Source organism: Centroberyx affinis, unplaced genomic scaffold (assembly GCF_046629955.1).
Source record: "Centroberyx affinis isolate AG114_WGS23_722 - 3 ecotype Tasmania unplaced genomic scaffold, CSIRO-AGI_Caff_v1 ptg004571l_1, whole genome shotgun sequence".
Classification (NCBI taxonomy): Eukaryota; Metazoa; Chordata; class Actinopteri; order Beryciformes; family Berycidae; genus Centroberyx; species Centroberyx affinis.
The window spans coordinates 6,559-28,745 of NW_027282194.1; the positions used below are offsets into that span (position 1 = coordinate 6,559).

At 41.3% G+C, this 22,187-nt stretch overlaps 1 protein-coding gene across 1 annotated transcript in view; it reads right to left on the bottom strand.

The window, feature by feature from the left end:
* Positions 1-3,768: 3,768 nt before the first annotated feature.
* Positions 3,769-22,187, bottom strand: part of lancl2 (LanC lantibiotic synthetase component C-like 2 (bacterial)) — a 43,975-nt gene continuing 25,556 nt past the window's right edge. Inside the window, exons 6-9 of the mRNA XM_071544422.1 lie at positions 16,791-16,973; positions 8,246-8,422; positions 5,921-5,993; positions 3,769-3,959 (exon numbers count right to left, since the gene is read on the bottom strand). Coding sequence (XP_071400523.1) covers positions 3,883-3,959; positions 5,921-5,993; positions 8,246-8,422; positions 16,791-16,973 — 510 coding nt within the window. The 3' untranslated portion in view covers positions 3,769-3,882. The remainder of the gene's footprint in view (positions 3,960-5,920; positions 5,994-8,245; positions 8,423-16,790; positions 16,974-22,187) is intronic.

Consider the following 22,187-nt stretch of genomic DNA (forward strand, 5'->3'; position numbering starts at 1 on the left):
GCGTATGAAGAAACCAACCAAACACGAAAAGTTGTTCTATTCATTCTTTATTTCCAACAATATCAAACCTTGCATGAAATTGTCGCTTGACTTTTGTAAGCACTGGCTAGCCAAGAAGCAGCTAAAAGAATTGGTCGAGACATTTTAACACTGCTGCTCTGTCGCTGAAGCCTGGGAGTTTGGGGGAGGAAAAAAAACGACCAAAAAAAATACACATTCAATACACCGACGAGGACGAAGGTCAAAACACTTTTCCACGAATGTCCACAGAGTCCTCGCTGCTGTGGACCGGGACACAAATCACCACCGAAGAACTCCGGACCAGAAAACGAAAGACACCGTTTCATCTGACTGAGTCGAATGACCACATTGGCTTAACTCGTAACACGCACTGAGAGACAAACACACACATATTCCCAAGGCTATTATTACATGTGACATTATCCTCATGCAATGACAACCGTGACAAGATCCCCAACAAGAGAGTAAGATATTTACGCGCATTCATGTGCTGTCGGGATTATCGGAAATACGGCTTTCCCGTCGGGAAGTACCGCTTGAACGCCCCGCCCAAGTCGGCCACTGACGGGGACTGCGATCGGGGTTTCTACATGGTGCACAAAATGGCCGAGTTGTGAAGTAGCTGCCTTCACCAACAAGGCTGACAACAACGTCACTCTGTTGTTGTTGATGGTAGAAACTATTCATCTACCAAAATTTAAGTTTAATGTAACTAGTATCTAATAGTCGGGTCTCAGGCACGCAGCTGTCAGAAGTAAACCAAACAATACATATTACGCAATATGTTTTCGAATTTTTGGTTTTATTTAGGGATGGGTCATTATTTTCGAATTTTCGAACAGTCATTAAATTATAAAAAATCAAATAGTTTATGCGACTATCGTCTTGTCTTAAAAAGTATATTTTCATAGCTTGCTAGTAGTAAATAGCTATGGCTTGATTAGCCCCGAACCGGTCCTTCTCTTGTTTTAATGTTAAAACGAGAGAAGGACCGGGGGGTGATCTTCGAAGAATGGTCGAACAGTTCCCAGTGAATATCGAATAGTACTTCTGTTTGAAATGCCCATCCCTAGTTTTATTTTCCCAACCAAAAAACACATGAATGTGCCTAGGTCGGGTGTCCGACTTCACAACGTGTAGAAACGTACATCCGACGCGCACATGAATGCGACATTAGTAGGTAAGGATAGGAAGAGAAGTGAGGGTAGCTAGCTAGGTAAAATAGGAGGAAGGGAAATCGGTCAAATAAAGCAAGATTAGGAGACGGTGTGGTAGGGAAGTTATGGCAATGGGTTTTTCAAGGCTGAAACCAATATCTTTGGACTGAAGATGCCGAAAGCTGGTATTTGGTACCGATATTCAATATCTTTAAATTTGACCATGTTCATGCCAAAAATTACCAAAAATGTACAGGTTTTCCGTGTTTCGCCAAGAATTCTATTCTTGGCAGGGTGGAAAAGCCTCTGAAACAGCATCATGGGACAGTAAAACGTGTGTCAGCACACCTAGCTATGGGGATATTTTTTTTGTAATATTTTTCCCCACTTGTAACAGAGTGGGGAAAAAGTTTTGATACTTCAATTAGCCGATGCGTGCTGCTAGATGCAAGCTAACAAGCTAGCTTGACTAGTTTCAGCGGAAATGCTAACAATGCAAACAAGCCGTTTTCAGGTAGCTGAGGGACAAATGTAGAGACATTTTTCAGCACATTGAAGGTTTGCTCTCACATGAATAAAACTTATTTCAATTCATCGGGCACTTGTGACATTATGGGATCATTTCTTCTGCCTTTCCATTTCAGTTAGTGAAAAAATAGCTTGGAAATTTGCCAGCACCCCTACTTTAAAACAATGGGTACACATAGTGGCACTAGGTGGAGTGCTTCCATGTGTTGGTATGTCCATAAGGACATTTTTTGGGGACATTGTTCATAGATTTTCCGTGTTTTCCGTGTTTCGCCGAGAATTCTATTCTTGGCTGGGTGGAAAAGCCTCTGAAACAGCATCATGGGACAGTAAAACGTGTGTCAGCACACCTAGCTATGGGGATATTTTTTTTGTAATATTTTTCCCCACTTGTCACACAGTGGGGAAAAAGCTTTGGTACTTCAATTAGCCAATGCGTGCTGCTAGATGCAAGCTAACAAGTGGTTTCAACGGAAATGCTAACAATGCAAACAAGCCGTTTTCAGGTAGAGGGACAAATGTGGAATTTTTTTCAGCACATTGAAGGTTTGCTCTCATATTATGAATCAAACTTATTTCAATTTATTGGGCACTTGTGACATTATGGGATAAAATTTGCCAGCACCCCCACTTCTCGCCACTAGGTGGAGTGCTTCTACGCGTTTGGTTTGTCCTTAAGGACTTTTGGGTACAGTGTTCATAGACCTCTATTTATTTTGGATGCTCATTCAGTTTCATTCACCTGTGGCAGTTACCATACTGGTCATTACATGTTGCCATCTCTGTGGCTAAAATCATGTACAGGCCAAAGCAGGTTGCCTTGGGTCTCCTTGATTTTTGTCATCTGTGTGATGTCAACTTAGCATAGATGCTGGGAATTATTAGAAATTATGAATATACACGTGGGTTTGATACTTTAAGTTGTTATATGGGTCAGCTTCACAGACAAAACAGACCAGCTTGAAACTAGCACTAAGCTAGGTCTGAACAATTAATCAAAATTTTATCGAAATCGCAACATGGCCTACTGCAATTTTCAAATATTTGTTAAAGGCGAAATGTGTGTCAAAATACCATTTTAAATGAAATATTGTGGTGCTGCAGAGATGTCCTGGCCTACACATCATATTCTACAGACTTAAGAAAACATCTTTGTTTGGTACAGATCCCCGCAAAAATCACACCATAATCGTTTTAATACGTTTTTCAATGAAAATGAGAATAATGATGTTAAAATTATCATTCCCTCTAATATCGCAAATCATATCGCAATTGCAATATCTGTCAAAATAATCGCAATTAAATATTTTTTCAAAATGGTTCAGCCCTACACTAAGCTAGTTTTCACCTGTTTATTAACTGAGGTAATAATAGAGAAGCACTTTCCCACTGTGTGACAAATGCCTGGAGAATTGAAATAATATATTTTCTATTTAACAGCACACCAGAAAACACAGGAAGAGGAAATCACTACATTGACAGGATATGAGGCACCAAGAGCCGATTACGACGAGCATGCAGAGGCGTGGAGATACCAAAACGGCTTTAGCTCACTTCAAACACACACACACACACGCACACACTCACTCACACCCACCCTCTTTCTTGGCCTAGGTGCTACAGTATTAAAGGCTGAGGGCTTGGGGGTGTGTTCTTCTTTTTCTGCGTCAATGCCGGCTGGAAACAGTTGGGGAATCCAGAAGCGTCATAGTCTTCCCGTAATGAGCCCCACTGCAGAAGAAACAACTGTCCGTCTTCAATGATGAAAAATATCAAATCAACATCATGTTCTTGGATCCACTTTCCGCCTGATTGGTCCGTTTCTTTTATTTTCACTGGATCAACAACTTTCAGGCTGTAGTTTTGTCCCCCAAAAAAATCTTAGGTCAATTTTCCCTTTTTCTTTTGGTATACGTCTTTGTTCAATCCCAAGAACAAATCAACTGTTCGCTCCATCAAACAAACAACCGGATCATTAAAACTCAGTTCCAACCTGGCTTTCTCTTTTCAGTCTCAATCAGTCACTGCTCACTTTGGCCAAGGTTGGAAATCTATAACGCAAATACATCACTGTCCAGCATTCCGCCAACCGCCTTTCAATTTCCTTCCACCATTTCGTCCACCTTTGACTCTTCGGCATTCCTCAGTCTCCGGGGGGGGGGGGGGGGGGGGCAGGTCAAAGTTCAAAGGCGGGGAAACGGGACGCCTCGGGGTTCGCCAGCTCTGACAGGTAGTGGATGGCCCCCGCCATACCTGAGAGGAGAAACACATCCGTTACTGCTGGCTAGAAAAAGACAGAGAATAGGGATGGCAGGGTTCCTACGCAGGTCTGGAAAGTCTGGAAAAGTATTAAAAGTGAATTTGATCATTTCCAGGTCTTGAATAGTTTGGGAATTTGAAAAAAAGTCTGGAAAAGTATGGAAAATGTTGCGGTTCAGGTCCGATACAAACATAATTCTAGCTTTAATGTTGTTGTAGAGCCACTTTGAGTCCACAGTTTTTGTTGATGTGAAGAATAATGTTCAGACAGAGGGACGCTCTTATTACCCAGCCGCTGTCAGCATGCATTATATCAAATACCCACCAAAATCAAATCCGGTCAAGAACATAGGGTCTGGGAAAAATATGGAATTTTAAAATGGAAAGCGTGTAGGAACCCTGCCAATCATCTCACATATTCTGATATTTGTCGCTGTGAAGAACAATCTTCATCTATACAGTGATATGACCTAGTTAGCAAATCATATTGAACACCAGACAAAATCTTCAAAACAAATCAAGGTCTGGGAAAAAGTAGGGGATTTTGTAATTGAAAATGTGTAGGAACCCTGGGATGGGAATTTCTGATGATTTCACCAACTATCAACTGAAAGTTCTGTGCCAGATGAACCAACAATAGAGAGACACCACACACACAGACATAAATAGCTGGGTTTACATCCAAGTTTTTTTGTCGATACAGAAATGATGTGTTAAAGAGCAATGGAAATGCATTTGTGGAATAATGATGTAGCAGCCTGCTGAATGGTTCGAGTGTTCCAAAAGGAGTGTCTTAAAACTCCAATGGGGTGGGACCTGTTCCAAAAAAAAAGGCTGTAAAGTGAGTTTTGCAAGCCAGAAATCTCAGCATCTGACCAAGTAATCGCTGAGTAATTGGTATTGATCAACAAACTCCTTCAGTCCCCTTTAGATATATTCATTTTGTGCAATGCAGCAGTACAAATCTTACTTATTTCGCCTTTAAAATTCGCTTGACAGTTGAATGGAAACATACACTGCCTGTCAAACGTTTGGGGACCACCACATTTTTCTTTATTTTTTACTATTTTCCACATTTTAGAATACTAGTAAAGACATCAAAACTATGAAATAACACAAATGGAATTATGCAGTGACCAGAAAAGTGTTAAACAAATCAAAACTATCTTATATTTTAGATTCTTTTAAGTCCCTTTGCCTTGATGGAAAGGCAAAGGCTTTGGAAAGAAATTCATACATAGGATCAACTTCACTATATATATTTGTCTAAGAAACATATTTCAAGCATTTAAGCAGAAGCCTTTTGATCAAAATGGAGTTAAGATGATGAAGAATTATGGAATTCCCAGTAAGTTAAGTATGAAATAGGGGAAGTAAAGTGGTACTGTCTGGTGCTGTATGTATGAATTTCAACCGGTAGGCAGTAATACACGTTTAAGTTAAAATTGGAAATGCAAGAGTCTATGTGGGTCCGCTGAGTAACCAAAGAAATGTTAGAGAAGGTAAGAAGTACTCCGATCAGTACTTCTTACCAAACTATTTAGCTTTCATTTATCTGGAGAAACAAAACAAAAACAGGTACTTTGCATCTACATATGTCAGCTGAAAGTTTAAGTGCTGTGATTACACCAGCGAACGTTCTGCCGCTTCTGCCTGGTCGATGGCTTCTTTCTACTGAACGGAGCGCCGCCGCTGTGTTTTGTTGCCGGCGTTGTCTTTAATTCTTCCATTACAGCTAAGTGAAAGGCCACTCCAATTTAGTCCAGATGAAATTACACGCGGGCCCGCTATGTAATTGGCCTTTGATGGGGGAACGGGCGAGGAGCGTCAGACTTCATTTTCACAACAAAAATTACAGGCCTGCTATTACATCGATTGGAACAGATGGGACGGAGGGAAAATGTCAAGGCGGTTTTGCGGTCCATCTGCTGGAAAGTTGAACGAGTATTTGGTACCTTCAAACAGGGAGTAGGGTCTGTCCGGGATGCGGCAGCCGTGGGTCCCGTAGTCCAAACACCACTCGGCAAACTGGAGGAAGGTAATAACAAGAACAACAGCTTCATTTGTATAGCAGCTTTTATGTGAGATTCATCTTTATGTGCTTGATGAGCAAAGTAAAAGAAATCGTACATCAAATAATTAGATGACTAAATCAGCAACTGTATCTCCATTTATCATTTAGCAGCCCAACTTACTAACAAGCTCTGAATATGTGCTTTTATTTTTTGGGTAACACTTTACAATAAGGGCCACTAAGTTAAGGGTTAGTTAATGCTTAATAAGCATTAACTAACCCTTAATTAAGAGTTAACTAATGTGTCTGGTAATCATTTACTAATGGTGTTCATGTTAACTAAGGTATTAATTTATTATTATTTATTATTTATACATTTAATAGTCATCTTTATAAACTATCAACACCATTTGTAAATTACACATTAGTTAACTGTTAATTAAGGGTTATTAAGCCTTAACTAACCTTTATTAAACATTAACTAACCCTTATTAAGCATTAACTAACCCTTAACTTCGTGTACCCTTAGTGTAAAGTGTTACCATTTTTTGGAGTACAAAATAATGGTGTTCCCGGTGTGAGGCTAATAACACTGCCAACCTGAATACCAACTACAAGCTAATGAGATGAGCATTGGCTAACTTGCTACCGCAATATTATAGACTGAAATGAGGGAATAAAAAACATTTCACCCATCACTACATTTCAAACTTTGCCTCACTACTCAGTTTATGTTGGCACTGACCAGTACCATAGATGAAATGAGTTATGGTCATTGTTGTTCACTAACACTTTCAGTGCTTTACAGCATTAAAGCTTTGTTTTTCCTACACTACATCAACCAGAAATACCAGGTTTGAGAGAAAACTGCATGGGCAACTGTTGACTTACCTGGGAGGGTTGACCAAACATAATCAATATATGAGAGAGATGGAATAAAAAAGGCAATGTGAATGGAAAATGCCGGTGTAATTTATTTTTCATTGTTCATTCACTGCTATTGCTGTTTTTATTCCACCTTTCTCCTCTGACAGCCTGTTCACATTTTCAGTGGTTATCAGATGCACCTTTACACATGGGGCCCCAAGTAATTTAAATCAAATCCCAAACAAATTGTTATCTAAGGCCATGGATGGATTACTGAACGGGCCAACCGGGCACAGGCCCAGGGGCCCTAGAGCTCAGGGGGGCCCCTAAGCCAGAGCCTGATACATGATGATGCTGTCACTAACTTTTCATTTACTGCCCTGCAGTCAAAGGCCTTAGTCATTTATATCAACACCAAAGCCCCAAAATTCGCCCTGTAATAACCTAAACATTTGTTTTGAAGGTGTCAACATGGCTCTGTCACAGTGAGTGTTCCCCTCAGTTTATCTATAGCGCTTTAGCAGTAAAGTGCTGCATTATTGTCCAATGTTGTTTTCCACTCCTGATCTGTCAGAATAGGACCCACTGACTCATATACCATGCAGCTACTGTGTTGCAGGCAATCAAAGGCATTTTGCACTGTAAAATATGTTTTTTAGGCCTAGAATAATATGTGTTTGCAACTTGTAATTCCTTTGTAATTGTTTTCTCTCCCATAAGTGCAATAACAAAAAAAGATAATAGGCATAGCAAGATTATACATGCAATCAGGGCATTCAGTTGTTAGAAGTGACTTAAACGTATTCCAAAATTATATTCAGATAAGTGTTTTTCTAACATGCTGTCGGCTTTGACTGTGTAAATTCTGAGCTGTAAATCCTGAGTTGAGATTCAGGTGATATTGTGCGATTGCCTCTGCGTATACGTGCCTGTACTTGCAAAAATGTCCTGTTGTGGTAGTGCGGGAGGTGGTGGTGGTGGTGGTGGTGGTGGGGGGGGGGGTTTGATTGCCTCAGACATAATCCGCCTATGTCTAAGGCAATCAAAAATCATTGAATCAACAGTAATGATACTATGTAAATGATAAATTAACATTGACTAAAATGTTATTAATTCATGATTAAATAATGTAGATTTATGTAAATTATATCATTTACTATTAAGTAGTAAACTATGCAGGAAATTAATCACCAATCAGTTGACGGTTAATAAATATTTAACAATGACTCATTCCCATTTTTTAGTGATGGTAATTATAAAGTGTTATCCAGATTGATTACAAGTATGTTAAATCAAACTGCATCGTATCAGAGGTGGATGCCACTGACTGGACCAGATCCCATTTTCAGTAACAGAACAATACTCGACCCCATATATGGGTCCAGCCCCTTGTTCCTACCTTGCAGGCGCGGTACAGGTACTTCTTGTCCTGGGTGAGCTGGTAGAGGGACAGGAAGGCGTAGCCGTTGCCGGCGGTGCCGTGGCAGATGCCGTAGCCTTTCCTCAGCAGGCCGCGCTGCCAGATCACCTCGCCGCACTCCGCCGCCTCCTTCAGGTACTTCTCCTCCTTGAAGACCTGGGGAGACACGGACCGAGCGGGACCACCGATCAAACCTGGGCAACAGTAGCTCGATACATGGGAAATGTTTTATAATACAGTATCTTGCAAGTTATATGTCCTATACACCTTGTAAGGGTTAGGTACTAAAATGGTCTAAAAAGCCGGTTCAGAGGCTTTTCCACCCCGACAAGAAAAATTCATTCTGGGGAAAACACTGAATACTCATTTTTTGGAATGGAAATTGTCAAATTCGGCACAAAATATCAGCTATTTGCAGCCACAAAAAGATCAGCATCAGCCTGCGTCCCAGTATCATTCATACCCTACAACAGTGATTCTCAACCTTTTTCATATCAAGGACCCCTAATTTAGTCCACATTAGAGCCACGCACCCCCATTTAGACGGTTCTACCATTGAGATCTTGTCTCTCGGACCCAAATCTGAGAATATTTTTATTGTTGGATATGATTTTGTCCAGAATTCCATGACTATCTGTAGAGATAACAGTGGAACTATGATCAAAACAGTCATTCTTCTACATTCTCTAATTGTGTTCACTTCTTGTAAATGAAATAATGGAGAAGTTTAACAATTCATCAAGTTGCTGGGGACCCCCTGGAACCCCCTCAAGAACCCCTGGTTGTCCCCGGACCCCACGTTGAGAACCACTGCCCTACAACATACAAATACACTTTTCCCACAGGCTGGTCGCCATTTCTTATCTTTCCCAGGAGAAAGGACAAGAGGTGAGCCGACATAATACACTTGATGTTCCCATATGTCCAGACCTCATTAGCGGGTAACAAGTCTAATCCAGATTAAAGGGTTGCTGGTACATTTCATAGCAGAACTCGGGGATGACCTGTCTGACCGTATATGAAGCACCTGAGGTAAACACAGAGCTGGCAGTGTGACTGAGTCTAAGATTATGTAAGGCTGAAAAAAGGCAGTGCTCACACAAAGCCAGCAGCTTGTGTTGTTGCCATATACAGTATAAGAAAATGAAGAAGTGAGGTATAAATTGTATCCCAAATAAGTTATATTTCTCTGTAGCGCCAGATGAGACTGATGCCCTAAATCCTTTGATAAATTGCCTATCCAGCATTTAACAGTGGATGAGTAAAAAATTCCTCAGATTAAATGAAGATAAAACAGAAATTCTTATAATTGGTACAAATGCACAGAGAGAAAAGCTATCAAGCAGATTTGGAAGTATAGGCCTGAAGTAAAAAACCTGGGTGTTATTCTTGACTCTGAGTTGGATTTTAAATCACATATCAACAATGTTGATATGTGATTTAAAGATTACCTTTTTCATTTAAGAAATATTGCAAGAGTTAGACCCTACCTCTCACTGGAGGATGTCAAAAAGTTGACCCACGCATTTGTCTTCTCTCGGCTAGATTACGGCAATGCACTCTTTACTGGATTACCTAAAAAAAAAACTATTGATAGGCTGCAGCTTGTACAAAATGCAGCAGCCAGAATTTTAACAAAAACCATGAAAAGAGAACATATTACACCAGTTCTAGCCTCATTGCACTGGCTCCCTGTAACATTGAGGATTGATTTTAAAATTCTTTTACTTGTTTATAATAAGGCTGGGTATTGGCAAGGACCTCACGATACGACATGTATCACGATACATGGGCCACCGTACGATACGTATCACGATATGTATCACGATACATATCACGATACATATCACGATACATGGGTCACGATACGATTGTATCATGATACATGGGTCACGATACGTGTCACGATACGATTGTATCACGAAACATTGCGATACGATACATATTGCGATACACTGCAATACTCTGAAAATACAACTTGCTGTGTACCACCTGGGTAGTCTAATGGGTAGTCTAATGATGTACATCACATGATATTGATAACTCAGCGGACAAATTGAGTCAAAACTATTTAATTCAAAGGGATTTGAGGGAAATTTAAGGACATTTTAAATCCGTTTAAAACATGAATAATTTTTTTAATGTATCGATACGAGGGGCGGGAAAATCGCTACCGTATCATGGAAAAAAATATTGCAATACTCAGCTGTATCAATTTTTTTGCACAGCCCTAGTTTATAAGGCCCTAAATGGTTTAGCACCTTCATATCTCTGTGACTGCTTATCTGAGTATGTTCCAAACCGTTAGACCTTAGGTCGTCTAGTGCTGGCTTGCTAAATGTCCCAAAAATGAATTACAAAAGTATGGTGAAGCAGCTTTCTGTTCTTATGCACCACAGGTTTGGAACAAACTCCCATTACAAATAAGACAAGCAACTTCTGTTGATAGCTTTAAGAAACAGCTCAAAACCCATTTTTATGATCTTGCTTTTAATTAATTCCACCTTTTTATTTTAACACCATTGTTATTAATTCATACTTCTTTTATTTTTCTTATACTTGTTTTATGCTTTTTATATCTAGGATTGTTCTTTATTATTTACAATTTATTGTATTATTATACCCGTTTTATATTTCTTATACTTATTTTATGCTTTTTATATCTTAGGATTGTTTATTGATTTTTATTGTTTCTCTTGTAAAGCACTTTGAGTTGCATTTTATGATATGAAAGGTGCTATATAAATAAAGTTTATTATTATTATTATGATTAAAAACCCCTCCTCTTTCCCTCCACTAGCTCCATCTTTCATGTGACACAGAAACCAACTTCCATGCCTCCATGGTGTCTACTCTCCCAATAGTGAAGGAGAACAGAGAAACACCTTCAGGCCATTTTTAATGTGCCTTCCTTGAGTTATTTTCAGTGAATTAATCACGTCTCCTGCAAACTGTGCACCTGGCGTTTTTTTGGACATGATGCACTTGGTGGCGTTACCCTGACACCATGCACCCACATCCTCCGCTTCAGACTGGGATCCTCACCCTCTTCTTCCAAGAGCAAGCAGAGCAATCGCAAACTTGTTGTAAAACTTTGTGTTGCATAGCGACCAGAGAGATGTAACGCTCCTTAAACCCTTTGATCTCTCGCTCCCTCCATTACGAGCGATGCTCACAGCCGAGCTTCGCTTTTGTACAAGAGAAAAGTGATTATGGCCTAAAACTCTCTTTCAGTGGAGGATAAACAAGCCTATCCCTTCAAAAGACACACTGTGACATGGCCCAATCAAATGTCTCAGACATCAAAGGATTGGATAACCAATTAGGAGAAAAACACAATTCTAAGACTGTTTTTTGGCGGCAGTGGTACCAGATCAATTACTTGGAAGCTGATGACAAACAGCTTTACAGTCTGTGATGTGGGGAAACAGGATCTTGTGGTGCGACGGCAGCATGTGACTCCAGATCAGAAGGCTGCTTGTTTGAGAAACAATGAGATCATAGCTTTCCCTCTGTGTTCTGCATTCAAACTGAGGCCATGCACAAATGCCTCTTTTGTAGGTCTAGCAGTTTGTATTCACTTTGGCATTGCCTATCATGGGGTAAAACTGAAGGCAGAGGTAGCACATGGAGAGCTGTGTAGCTGATGTGTCAGGTAATCACTGTGCAAATTCATTACTGTATGAATCACCCCACTCTTAGATTCGCCTGTGTGTCTGTATGCGTGTGTGTGTGTCTAATTTAATGCCTAATTTACATGTTGTTCACCCCAAAAGAACAGCAAGATCAATGATGAATATCTTCATGGCTCTTCAGAAAAAAATATCCTAAGTTAGGGCTGGGCGATAATTCAATATTATCGTTTATCGTCTTTCAGTGGAATCATATCGTGATGATATGAAGATATTTTGATATTGTGACACATTTCTGCTGTCTAAATTGATGATGACAAGCAAATTTTACTTAAAAACTCTGATAAAATGAGGTATGGTAGGAATATTATTTGAAAATTTCTGTTTTGTTTGACATCACACCTAACATTACCATTCGGTTCAATGAGATGAACATTAATTTGATTATTTAACATGATTTTGCATACATGAACCATATCGTGATATATATTGATATCGAGAAAAATCCTTATGATTATCATGATATTGATTTCAACCATATCGCCCAGCCCTATCCTAAGTCAAGACACATGTACATGAACTTGGGAGTTTTTATATACAGTACATTTGGGCATTGAAATGCAGAGTGTTTACTGGTCAGATTGGGTGGAGTGCAAACTCCACCTGGCCGGTACATCACCACCTGATTGGGAGCAGTGAAACAAGTGCACCCAGAAAGAAAGTGAATGAGAATGTGTATCATTGGCATTTTTTTTTTAGCAAAATTGAGTTATCCACATATTCATGATGTTTGAATGTTACTTTATGCTTGTATGACATTTTTTTTTTTTTTAAATATCTTCAATAATCTTTGATGCTCAAAATTCCAGAACTGTACTCCAGCCAGATAGAAGGACACTATTTCTCTCTTACGCCTGTTACCCTTGCTAGTATCTGGGCGAGAAATCTACAAATGAGACTCATCCCCATTACTACCTCCAGGACATTGTGGCTCCATGCATCTGATTTCAGAAGTGAGGGTGGCGTGTTCAAATTACACCAGGGGTCAAAAGTGTTTAAACCTCTTAAGTAGCACAGCTGACACCTCCATTAGACAGAGCTAGGCGTCTACACGGGTTGGCAGAAGACAGCAGGCATCAGTCCTGCAGGACTCGTATGCTCCCCAATACCAATTTAGCAACAACCTTGGGGTATGGAAAGCTTAAAAAATACCTTTAATGGAATCTGAACTAGTGGAATCAGGGTGGGTGGGGGAGCCTAATATTTAGTCAAGCTAACCTTGTGAGGTGATTGCAATCTCGCACTGCAATAGCGTGATGAATCCATATTCTCTAATGGCTTGTTCATCTGTTCGCTCCAAGAAATTGAAGCATGTCCTGTATATCCTGTTTTCGCAGAGCCAAAAATTCCATTGCCGATATGTGATGAGATCAGACAATTAACTAAATGAGAAGAGAGACAATTTAAGCCTCCAACCCTTCCTGCAATGCTAACAAATTCAGAAAATTGTCTTGAAAGCTTCATGTAATGAAATAGCATAAGATGTTTGGTTGAGTAGACCAGTGATTCTATCAAGGACCCCTAATTTAGTCCACATTAGGGCCACGGACCTCCATTTGATGAGATTTTGTCTCTCTGACCCAAATCTGAGAATATTTTTATTGCTAGATATGATTTTGTCCAGAATTCCATGACTATCTGTATTGTAGGTAGAGAGATAACAGTGAAACTATGACCAAAACAGTCTTTTCTTCTACATTCTCTAATTGTGTTAACTTCTTGTAAATGAAATAATGGTGAAGTTGAACAATTCATCCATTTGCTGGGGACCCCCTGGAACCCCCTCAAGGACCCCTGGTGGTCCGCGGACCCCACGTTGAGAACCACTGGAGTAGACCATCTGTTCTGGGTATGTGGTACAAGGCATAGAACACAAAGCATAGCAGAGCATACATGGGTCGTAGGCGCAAATGGTGGCACAAATTTGTGCATTAGTGCCATCTATTAATTTACGGCCACATTCTGCTGTAATTTTCTATTTAAAAATTAATCTGGCAGCATCATAAATACTTCAGCTAGACATTTTAGAACTTAAAACTTATTGAACTTCATTAAAGATGTGAGCTTATGAGAGATATGACCTTAAACTCTCAGGCTGCAGCACTGCCAGAAAACATAAAACAGAAGGAAGCTCTCTGGAAACTTACCATCACCAGCCACTGCGGGTAAAGAGTAGCCAAGTTGTCACACTGAATAGGAATTTCCTTACTTTGAGTCAGATCCTAATTTCACATTTGGGGCCTGGGGCTATTTGGCATTACTTGGTGTTTGTTCGCAAAATCCAGACACTTCTGGGTTCAACTTGACAGAGACCACAAACGCTGTCAAACTGACCATACAGTGACTATGCAATGCTATGTTCTCCAAATGTTTTCTATTGGTTTTTCATCTTGTAAATCTGAGAAGGCAAAGGCCCAAGGTCAGGCTTGGATTAAGAAGTTAAAATGACCAAGTGGCTCGATTTATTTACCTGACGGTCGGGTTCATGTTGGAGGTGGGAATCATTCACATGATTTAAAGGGACATTAAGTAATCTATGAGTTTTATCAACCTCTATTGGTGACCACAGCTTACTGTGAGAAATAAAGTCTCAACAGAGAGGAGTAAGCTAGCTAATTAGAGCAGAGATCCAGTAGAAACATCTAGTGAAGAGGTAAAGGAGAATACAGCAGTGTTAGACTAATTGGCTTGCTAGTGAATGTTAACAATGCAACTGTAGCTTGTAACAAATAGAAGCTTCATAGAATGATAAATAGAAGCTTATGCAACAATGTGCTTAATGTATTCTTTACATATTCTTTAACCTACTTTAGATATACTGAGTGCACAAATGTTCGTATTTTTAATTGTACGAAACTGCTGAAAGTTTCTTAGGGTGTTTTCACACCTATAGTTTGTTTGCTCTGGTCCGAATCGGTTGATGAGTTTGTAAACTTGGAGTGTTTTCCCCTTGGTTCGGTTTCTTTTCACACGGAGAAAAATCCAAGCGAACCAAAATGCATCACTACAAACCACGTGAGAACGTTCACTCCGCTTATTGGTCAGATGTGTCTGGGGCGGGAGCAAGAAAGCAAATACAGGAAGAAGGTCCTGTGTTCTGGACTAGTGCACATTGCTATGCGACATGGAGCAACGGCATAGTCGGCATTTGCTCATAACTGCTGTAATTATCTGGGCAATATACCAGGCAAAACTGTACCAGCAGAATGCCAAATGCACTTCGAGGAAACGTCTTGAAAATGCTATACTGGTTATACCTGCTATACCTGCTGTACCTGCTGTACCTGCTAGACCTGCTAGACCTGGCTATACCTGCTATACCTGCTATACCTGCTATACCTGGCTACAGGAGCCGTTTAGCTCAAACTTGCAGAGTAAATTGAGTACACCTGGTAGTTGGGTCGGATCGAGGTCGGATCACGTTCCCGCCACAAACGAACCGCTCCAGAGTTCGTTCGGGACCGGACCGAGACCGCCTCCTCTAAAGGGTCTCGGTGCGGTCGTTTTGGTCCGCACCCGAGTGCGATTACTGCGTTCACACCTGCCCAAACGAATCGCACCAAGGGGGAAAACGAACCCGAGTGATTTAACCGGACTAAAAGCGCAGGTGTGAAAATGCCCTTATTTTGATGCATGGTGTCCTTCACAGGCCCCTACTGGCCAACTTTTGCAATAAATATGCGATTTGATATGTGTTGTTATAACAGTGCGACGGCGATAAGCAATGGTTTCTCCCATTGTGCTTCATAACCAAGCCCTCACAGTCTCTGTGTGGTACTAAAATGTCTCTGCATTAGAGAGAAGAATGGGAGTGCCAAAATAGCAGCACATTAGCTGCCAAGTGGCTCACTAATGGGCCGAGGAAAGAAGAAATTACCCTACAATGCATTTCTGTAGCTTCTGCGTGTGTGTAGAGCAGTGTGTGTGTGTGTGTGTGTGTGTGTGTGTGTGTGTGTGCATACACCAGGCTATGACTAATGAAAGACACCTTGTGTTTTGTCAGGAGGGGAAAACAGTCAAACATGGAGTGCATATTCACTTCCAAGCTTTGTCACATGCTCCATTTTTCAACCTGCTCACAAGTCTCTCTTATCGGCGGATGGCAAACACTTATATTGCTCTCTGTAGGGAATCAATATATTGACATTATATGAGTAACATTCATAGTTTGACGATCTCTTTTACCATTAGGGCACCCTGCCATCCCAAAGTATGAATCTGTGCTGGTGTGTGTTTGTGTACATTTGAGCTCATTCCTCACACACATACAAGACAAAAACAGATTTACCACTTTTTCAGCTCTCTTCTTGGAAATGGGAAATGTGCTGCATCCTCCAAATGCAGTGAAAAACTGCCAAGAGCCAAAACACACGTGGTCATGCACAGCCTCGCCACAAGGTGTCACTGTTGTTCATGTCTTTGTGATGGAGAGGCCGGGTTGCATAAGGTCTGGTGAGCTCAGGTCTATCAGCTGTATGCAATCATGTCACAGACAGAGGAAACGTGGGCAAAATTGCATATTTTCTGTCTCTCTCTCTGTGCTTTTGATGATGTAAAGCAGCCCAGTTTTTCACACTGCGGCACAGGGTGTCCTTCTGGAAAGTGTGGAATCCTCACTCCTTCACAGAAAAAAAAAATATATGGTGTTACATATCGCTGTGATTCCAGACTTCTCAGGGTGTCATTTCCCAGCCGGTGGATAGGGAGGTGTTAGGCTTGCAGACCTCCTGACTTAAAATCCTCTCAATTTTGCTTTCTGGGGGAAATTTTCCAGACTTTTTTTGGACGCCCTGTACCGCATAGTGCGAGTCACCCAATAACCAGCCTCTCACCTTATGAGCCATGAGGAGCATATGGATGACGCCGGGCGCTCCGTGGCACCAGTGGACCAGCCGGTCGGACTCGTTGCTCAGGGAGGACGGGTAGTTCCCCGAGCGGAACTTCTTGTGGCGGACGTAGTCGACGCTCGGGCGGACCAGCTCCGACAAGACGTCCGGGTGGACCTTCGCTCCTGGCTGGAGAGAGAGAGAGAGAGAGAGAGAGACTGCCTGTTCATATGTACGAGAATTTATAACCTCCTCCTCTCCTCTCCTTGTCTCCTCTCCTCTCCTCTCCTCTCCTCTCTCTTTTCCCGTCTCCTCTCCTCGTCTCCTCTCCTTGTCTAGTCTCCTCTCCTCCTCTCCTTTCCTCTCCTCTCCTTGTCTCCTCTCCTCTCTCCTCCTTGTCTCCTCTCCTCTCTCCTCTTTTCCTTGTCTCCTCTCCTCCTCTCCTCGTCTCCTCTCCTTGTCTCTTCTCCTCCTTTCCTCTCCTCTCCTTGTCTCCTCTCCTCTCCTTGTCTCCTCTCTTCCTCTCCTTGTCTCCTCTCTTCCTCTCCTCTCCTTGTCTCCTCTCCTCTCTCCTCCTCTCCTTGTCTCCTCTCTTCCTCTCCTCTCCCCTCCTCTCCTTGTCTGTCTCCTTTCCTCTCCTCCCCTCCTGTCCTCCTCTCCTTGTCTCAGGTCCTCTCCTCGTCTCCTCTCTCATCTCCCCTCCTCTCCTCTCTCCTCTCCTCGTCTCCTCTCTCATCTCCCCTCCTCTCCTCTCTCCTCTCCTTGTCTCCTCTCCTCTCTCCTCTCCTTGTCTCCTCTCCTCTCCTTGTCTCCCCTCCTCTCCTCTCCTCTCCTCTCCTCTCCTCTCCTCTCCTCTCCTCTCCTCCATGGTGGGACACACAAACACACAAACACACAAACCGCTCTCCAATTATAGTAGTGGGATAACATTACCTCAAGTGACACTATACTGCTTTGGCAACACAGGTTTCTTTCCCGTCATGCCAATAAAGCAGATTTGGAATTGAAACGAACTGAGAGAGAAGGTAGGAGAGTGAGAAATGAAAGGGCAGCTGACACACACACACTTCAAAAACAAAGCAGAAACTTCAACTGGCTTAAATGGACTCAACACCACAGATTGGTGGGGGAATTAATTATTCATTTCCAGCTGGAAACACAAAACACACTAAATGTTGTTGAGTGCATAGACACACAAACACTTAACTCTGCTGATTGCATATGCACAAAAGCCAGGAATGTACGGGAAGTATTAAGACACAGGTTGGTTCACATGAAATGGCTCAGGGATCAGCACCTAGCTTGTTATCTTATGATGTTTTTTTTTTTTCTAATATAAAACCGCTGTGGTGTTTCTGCACTGCACTTCCCAGAGATCACCTGTCAATCAAACAGTGTGGGCGGGACTGCGACGCCTTTTCCCTTGGCTTTTTTGTTGATGAAGCTTCTAGGTGGGACTCTTTTGTGTATATTTGGAGCGGTGATCAGCTATATGTACACACACACACACACACACACACACACACACATAAAGCATATACACACAGCGTTAGGTACAGGTGTGTGTGCCAGCTTGGAGAGGTGAATAGGCCAAATCGAATACAGGCTTTCAATTTTGTAATGACTCCCTCAACAGACCACCGCAGCTGTTGCTCCCACTGTGCAACAGTCAAACACACACACACACACACACACACTCACACACACTCACTGCAGCTCAAATATTTATCAAGCCATAAACACCTACGTTACTGAGCAGCGTGGCCGTAAGCACTTTATTAGCAAGTTAAACATACAGTAAACAACTTGTTAACAGGCTTAGATGCAAACTAATCCTACGTTTCTTATGTTTCACACAGTGCTAATTCCCAAAACATATTAGCATGAAGCCGTATCTAGCCAGGTCCGTGGGCTACATACAGTATATTGGAACTTCGTAGGTGTCTGGTATTGAGTAACCTAGCTCCTTTCAGTAATTAAAACCTCTTAAAAAGGTGAAAGCCACTGTGCATTTACAGGCAGTCTATTACGCAAGATTTTCCACTTTAATCTGACCTACAATCTTCTCAGTAAAGGGCTTGACATTAAGCTTTTTGAGGTACTTACCTTTAATACCTGAGATATGGTATCAATTTCATAGTTTGATGGTGTCAGCACTGAGTAAAATGAAGAGCTAAGTGAAGGTCAGCTGAGGTAGGCTAAGAGAGAGAGATAGATAGATAGATAGATAGATAGATAGCGTACGAGTACAATGACATGTCGTTTGGAGCAAGCCTATAGATGCCTAATTAAGGATAAAAAAAACTATAAGAAAATATAAACACTATAGTAGAGCAGTGATTCTCAACCTTTTTCATATCAAGGACCCCTAATGTGGTCCACATTAGGACCACGGACCCCCATTTGACCCAAATATGTTTATTGTTAGATATGATTTTGCCTAGAATTCTATGTCTATCTGTATTGTAGGTAGAGAGATAACAGTGACACTATGATCCAAATAGTCTACATTTCTTCTACATTCTCTAATTGTGTTAACTTCTTGTAAATGAAATAATGCTGAAGTTTAACAATTCCTCAATTTGCTGTGGACCCCCTGGAACCCCCTCAAGGACCCCTGGTGGTCCCCGGACCCCACGTTGAGAACCACTGCTATAGAGTATAAGATACAAAAATATAAAATAGACAAGAACGAAATGATACTGTATATGCACAGAATAAAAGAGTGAAATGTCCGGTACTGGGAGCAAGTGGAACATACTTGGAGAGATATTGCATAGAACAGATTGCTGTTTGTGTTTGTGTGTATGTGTAAAGGCACTCGCTACCAGAAAGATTGGAGACAGGGTGTGTCTTTGTTTTGATTTGTATTTGTCATTGATCTTTGGTGGATGACGCTCACTGGACCGGTCGGTGTCCGCTCAGTCTCACCCCAATTTGGAGCGAGGCTAATTAGCCAATTGATTCGTTTGTTCTCAGTCAATAGTTGTCTAAATTAACCACAACGCTGGGACAATTTTGTTCGTTTTAATTGCGATGCTTCACGGCTCGGCTGTAAAGGAATGCGTTTCACAGAACATTAATAATAATGTCTTAAAATCTTAAAGCGGTGGTTCTCAACGTGGGGTCCGGGGACCACCAGGGGACCTTGAGGGGGTTCCAGGGGGTCCCCAGCAAAATGATGAATTGTTAGACTTCAGCATTATTTCATTTACAAGAAGTGAACACAATTAGAGAATGTAGAAGAATGACTGTTTTGATCATAGTTTCTTATAGTTATTTCTCTACCTACAATACAGATAGTCATGGAATTCTGGACAAAATCATATCTAACGATAAAAATATTCTCAGATTTGGGTTCGAGAGACAAAATCTAATGGGGGTCCGTGGCCTTAATGTGTATTAAATTAGGGGTCCTTGATATGAAAAAGGTTGAGAATCACTGTCTTAAAGTGAGTCTTAATAGTCAATATTGGCCCGATGTATCAGTCTAACCCTAATTCAAAGCACTTTGGCTCATTCTTCTGTCCCGATTTTCCCAGCCAGGACAGAAAATACAGTCATCTTCTTAATGTGAGAAGAGAACACTGCCGTCCCAAAGATCAGCAAGACACAGTAATGGCTACAACCTAGAGATTCAGGACTCTAGTCCGTGATGGCATCGAGAGATTCAATCTGGAACTGCTCCACTGGCAAGTAAAGAGACAGCTGCCTCTGTGTGTTGGGAGCTTTTATACCCAAATCAGCTGAAAATGGACAGTTTTAAACCAGAAAATGCATCCAGTTCCATTGAAATCCTCCCTAGACACTGCCTTCATTAGTACTGATGCTGTTCCAGGCTTTTTCTTCTGATGCCATCAGAGGACAAAGAGTCTTTGGCTGTATTTTTCCTAGCACTTGGTGACACTTTGTCATATATATTAGACATCTTCACTGTGCCAGCCTGCAGGCTAAATGTTTGCTATGACGAACAACGATTCCTTCTTTCTCTGGTTCATTTAAACACAAGAGCCAGCAGATCCTGTAAAATGTAAGGAGCGCTTGTGTAGCAGAGGTTTTTCATTTCTGTCACTGGGATAAGGGGATTAGCGGCTTTATCTTTCGATTAAATCAGGGGCTCTAAAAAACTTCATGTCACGGACCCTCCAAATAGACCCACAGTAAACCACTGACACCCATGTGATGAGATTTTGCCCATATGGGAAGAATTTAGTTGTTTAGTATTTAATTGTAAAACTGTCTACACTGTACATGGGGTGATAATAGTGGTAAAACCTAGGATTACAATAGTCATTCTTATACATTCTCAAATTGGGATAATTTGAATTCAATTATAGTGAATTTAAACTACCGTATTTCCTCTAATAGTGGCTGGTAGTCAATTAAAAGCCGGGTCTCCGATAATGGCTGGGGCCGTGGTCGACACGAACAAATAAAGGCCGGCCCCAAATACAGGCCGGGGAAAAAACACAAAGGAAAACCAACGGTGGATACCGGTAAACTCCTGGTGCCTGTTATATAATGTAACTGTAGTTTGTAGTAATGTACAAGTGCCACAAGATGGCAGTATGCCACAAGACGGCTCAGCCGGCGGAAGTCTCCGGAGCGTGCCGTCGTCGATTACCGTAATTATCGGTAATGCGTTGCAGTAACAAAAAAACAGCTACCTAACGAACCCCAATAGAAGCAGATCAGAAAATAAGGAGGCTTCGTACTAAAATATGAGCAAATATACTTATCAAACAGAGGGAATTAGAAATAAAGGCCTGTCTCTAATATAAGCCTGCTTTCAATAAAGGCCTGGTACCCTCTGCAGTTGAGGTAAATAAAGGCCCGGGCCAATATTTGAGGAAATACATCCCTGGAACCTCCTCCAGGACTCCTGAAGCCCAGTTAAGGACCCCGGGGAGGTCCCTGGACCCCAGTTAGAGAACCACTGCATTAAATGGCCAACCAGGGGCTATAATGGGGTGACGCTTGATTATAGATTGAACACATGGTGGAAATGGCCTGGGACTAGTGGGTGACAGAGATGAATTTCCCAATTCACTGTGGAAAACACAATGAGGAGCAGAATTCTTCCACAGAAAAACATAAAAAGCATTTTAACAATACAAATTTCAAGATATGTAAATACATTTACGCAGAAACAGCAAAAACATATTTCTTGCTGCACTATGTATTGGCAATGAGTCAATTTAACACCAATCTCAAACCAAATAATTCAGTTCAATCATTTGAGAATTAAAGATTTAAAAGGTGCTATGTGTAGCATTTTAGCATCAATAAATCATGACCACATTAATTTTGAGACATTAGCATAATTACCTTAAACAAATGAAACCATTGCCAAGAAGCCTGGCAGCTTCTATCGGCTTCCACACTGCATTTTATATTGTGTGC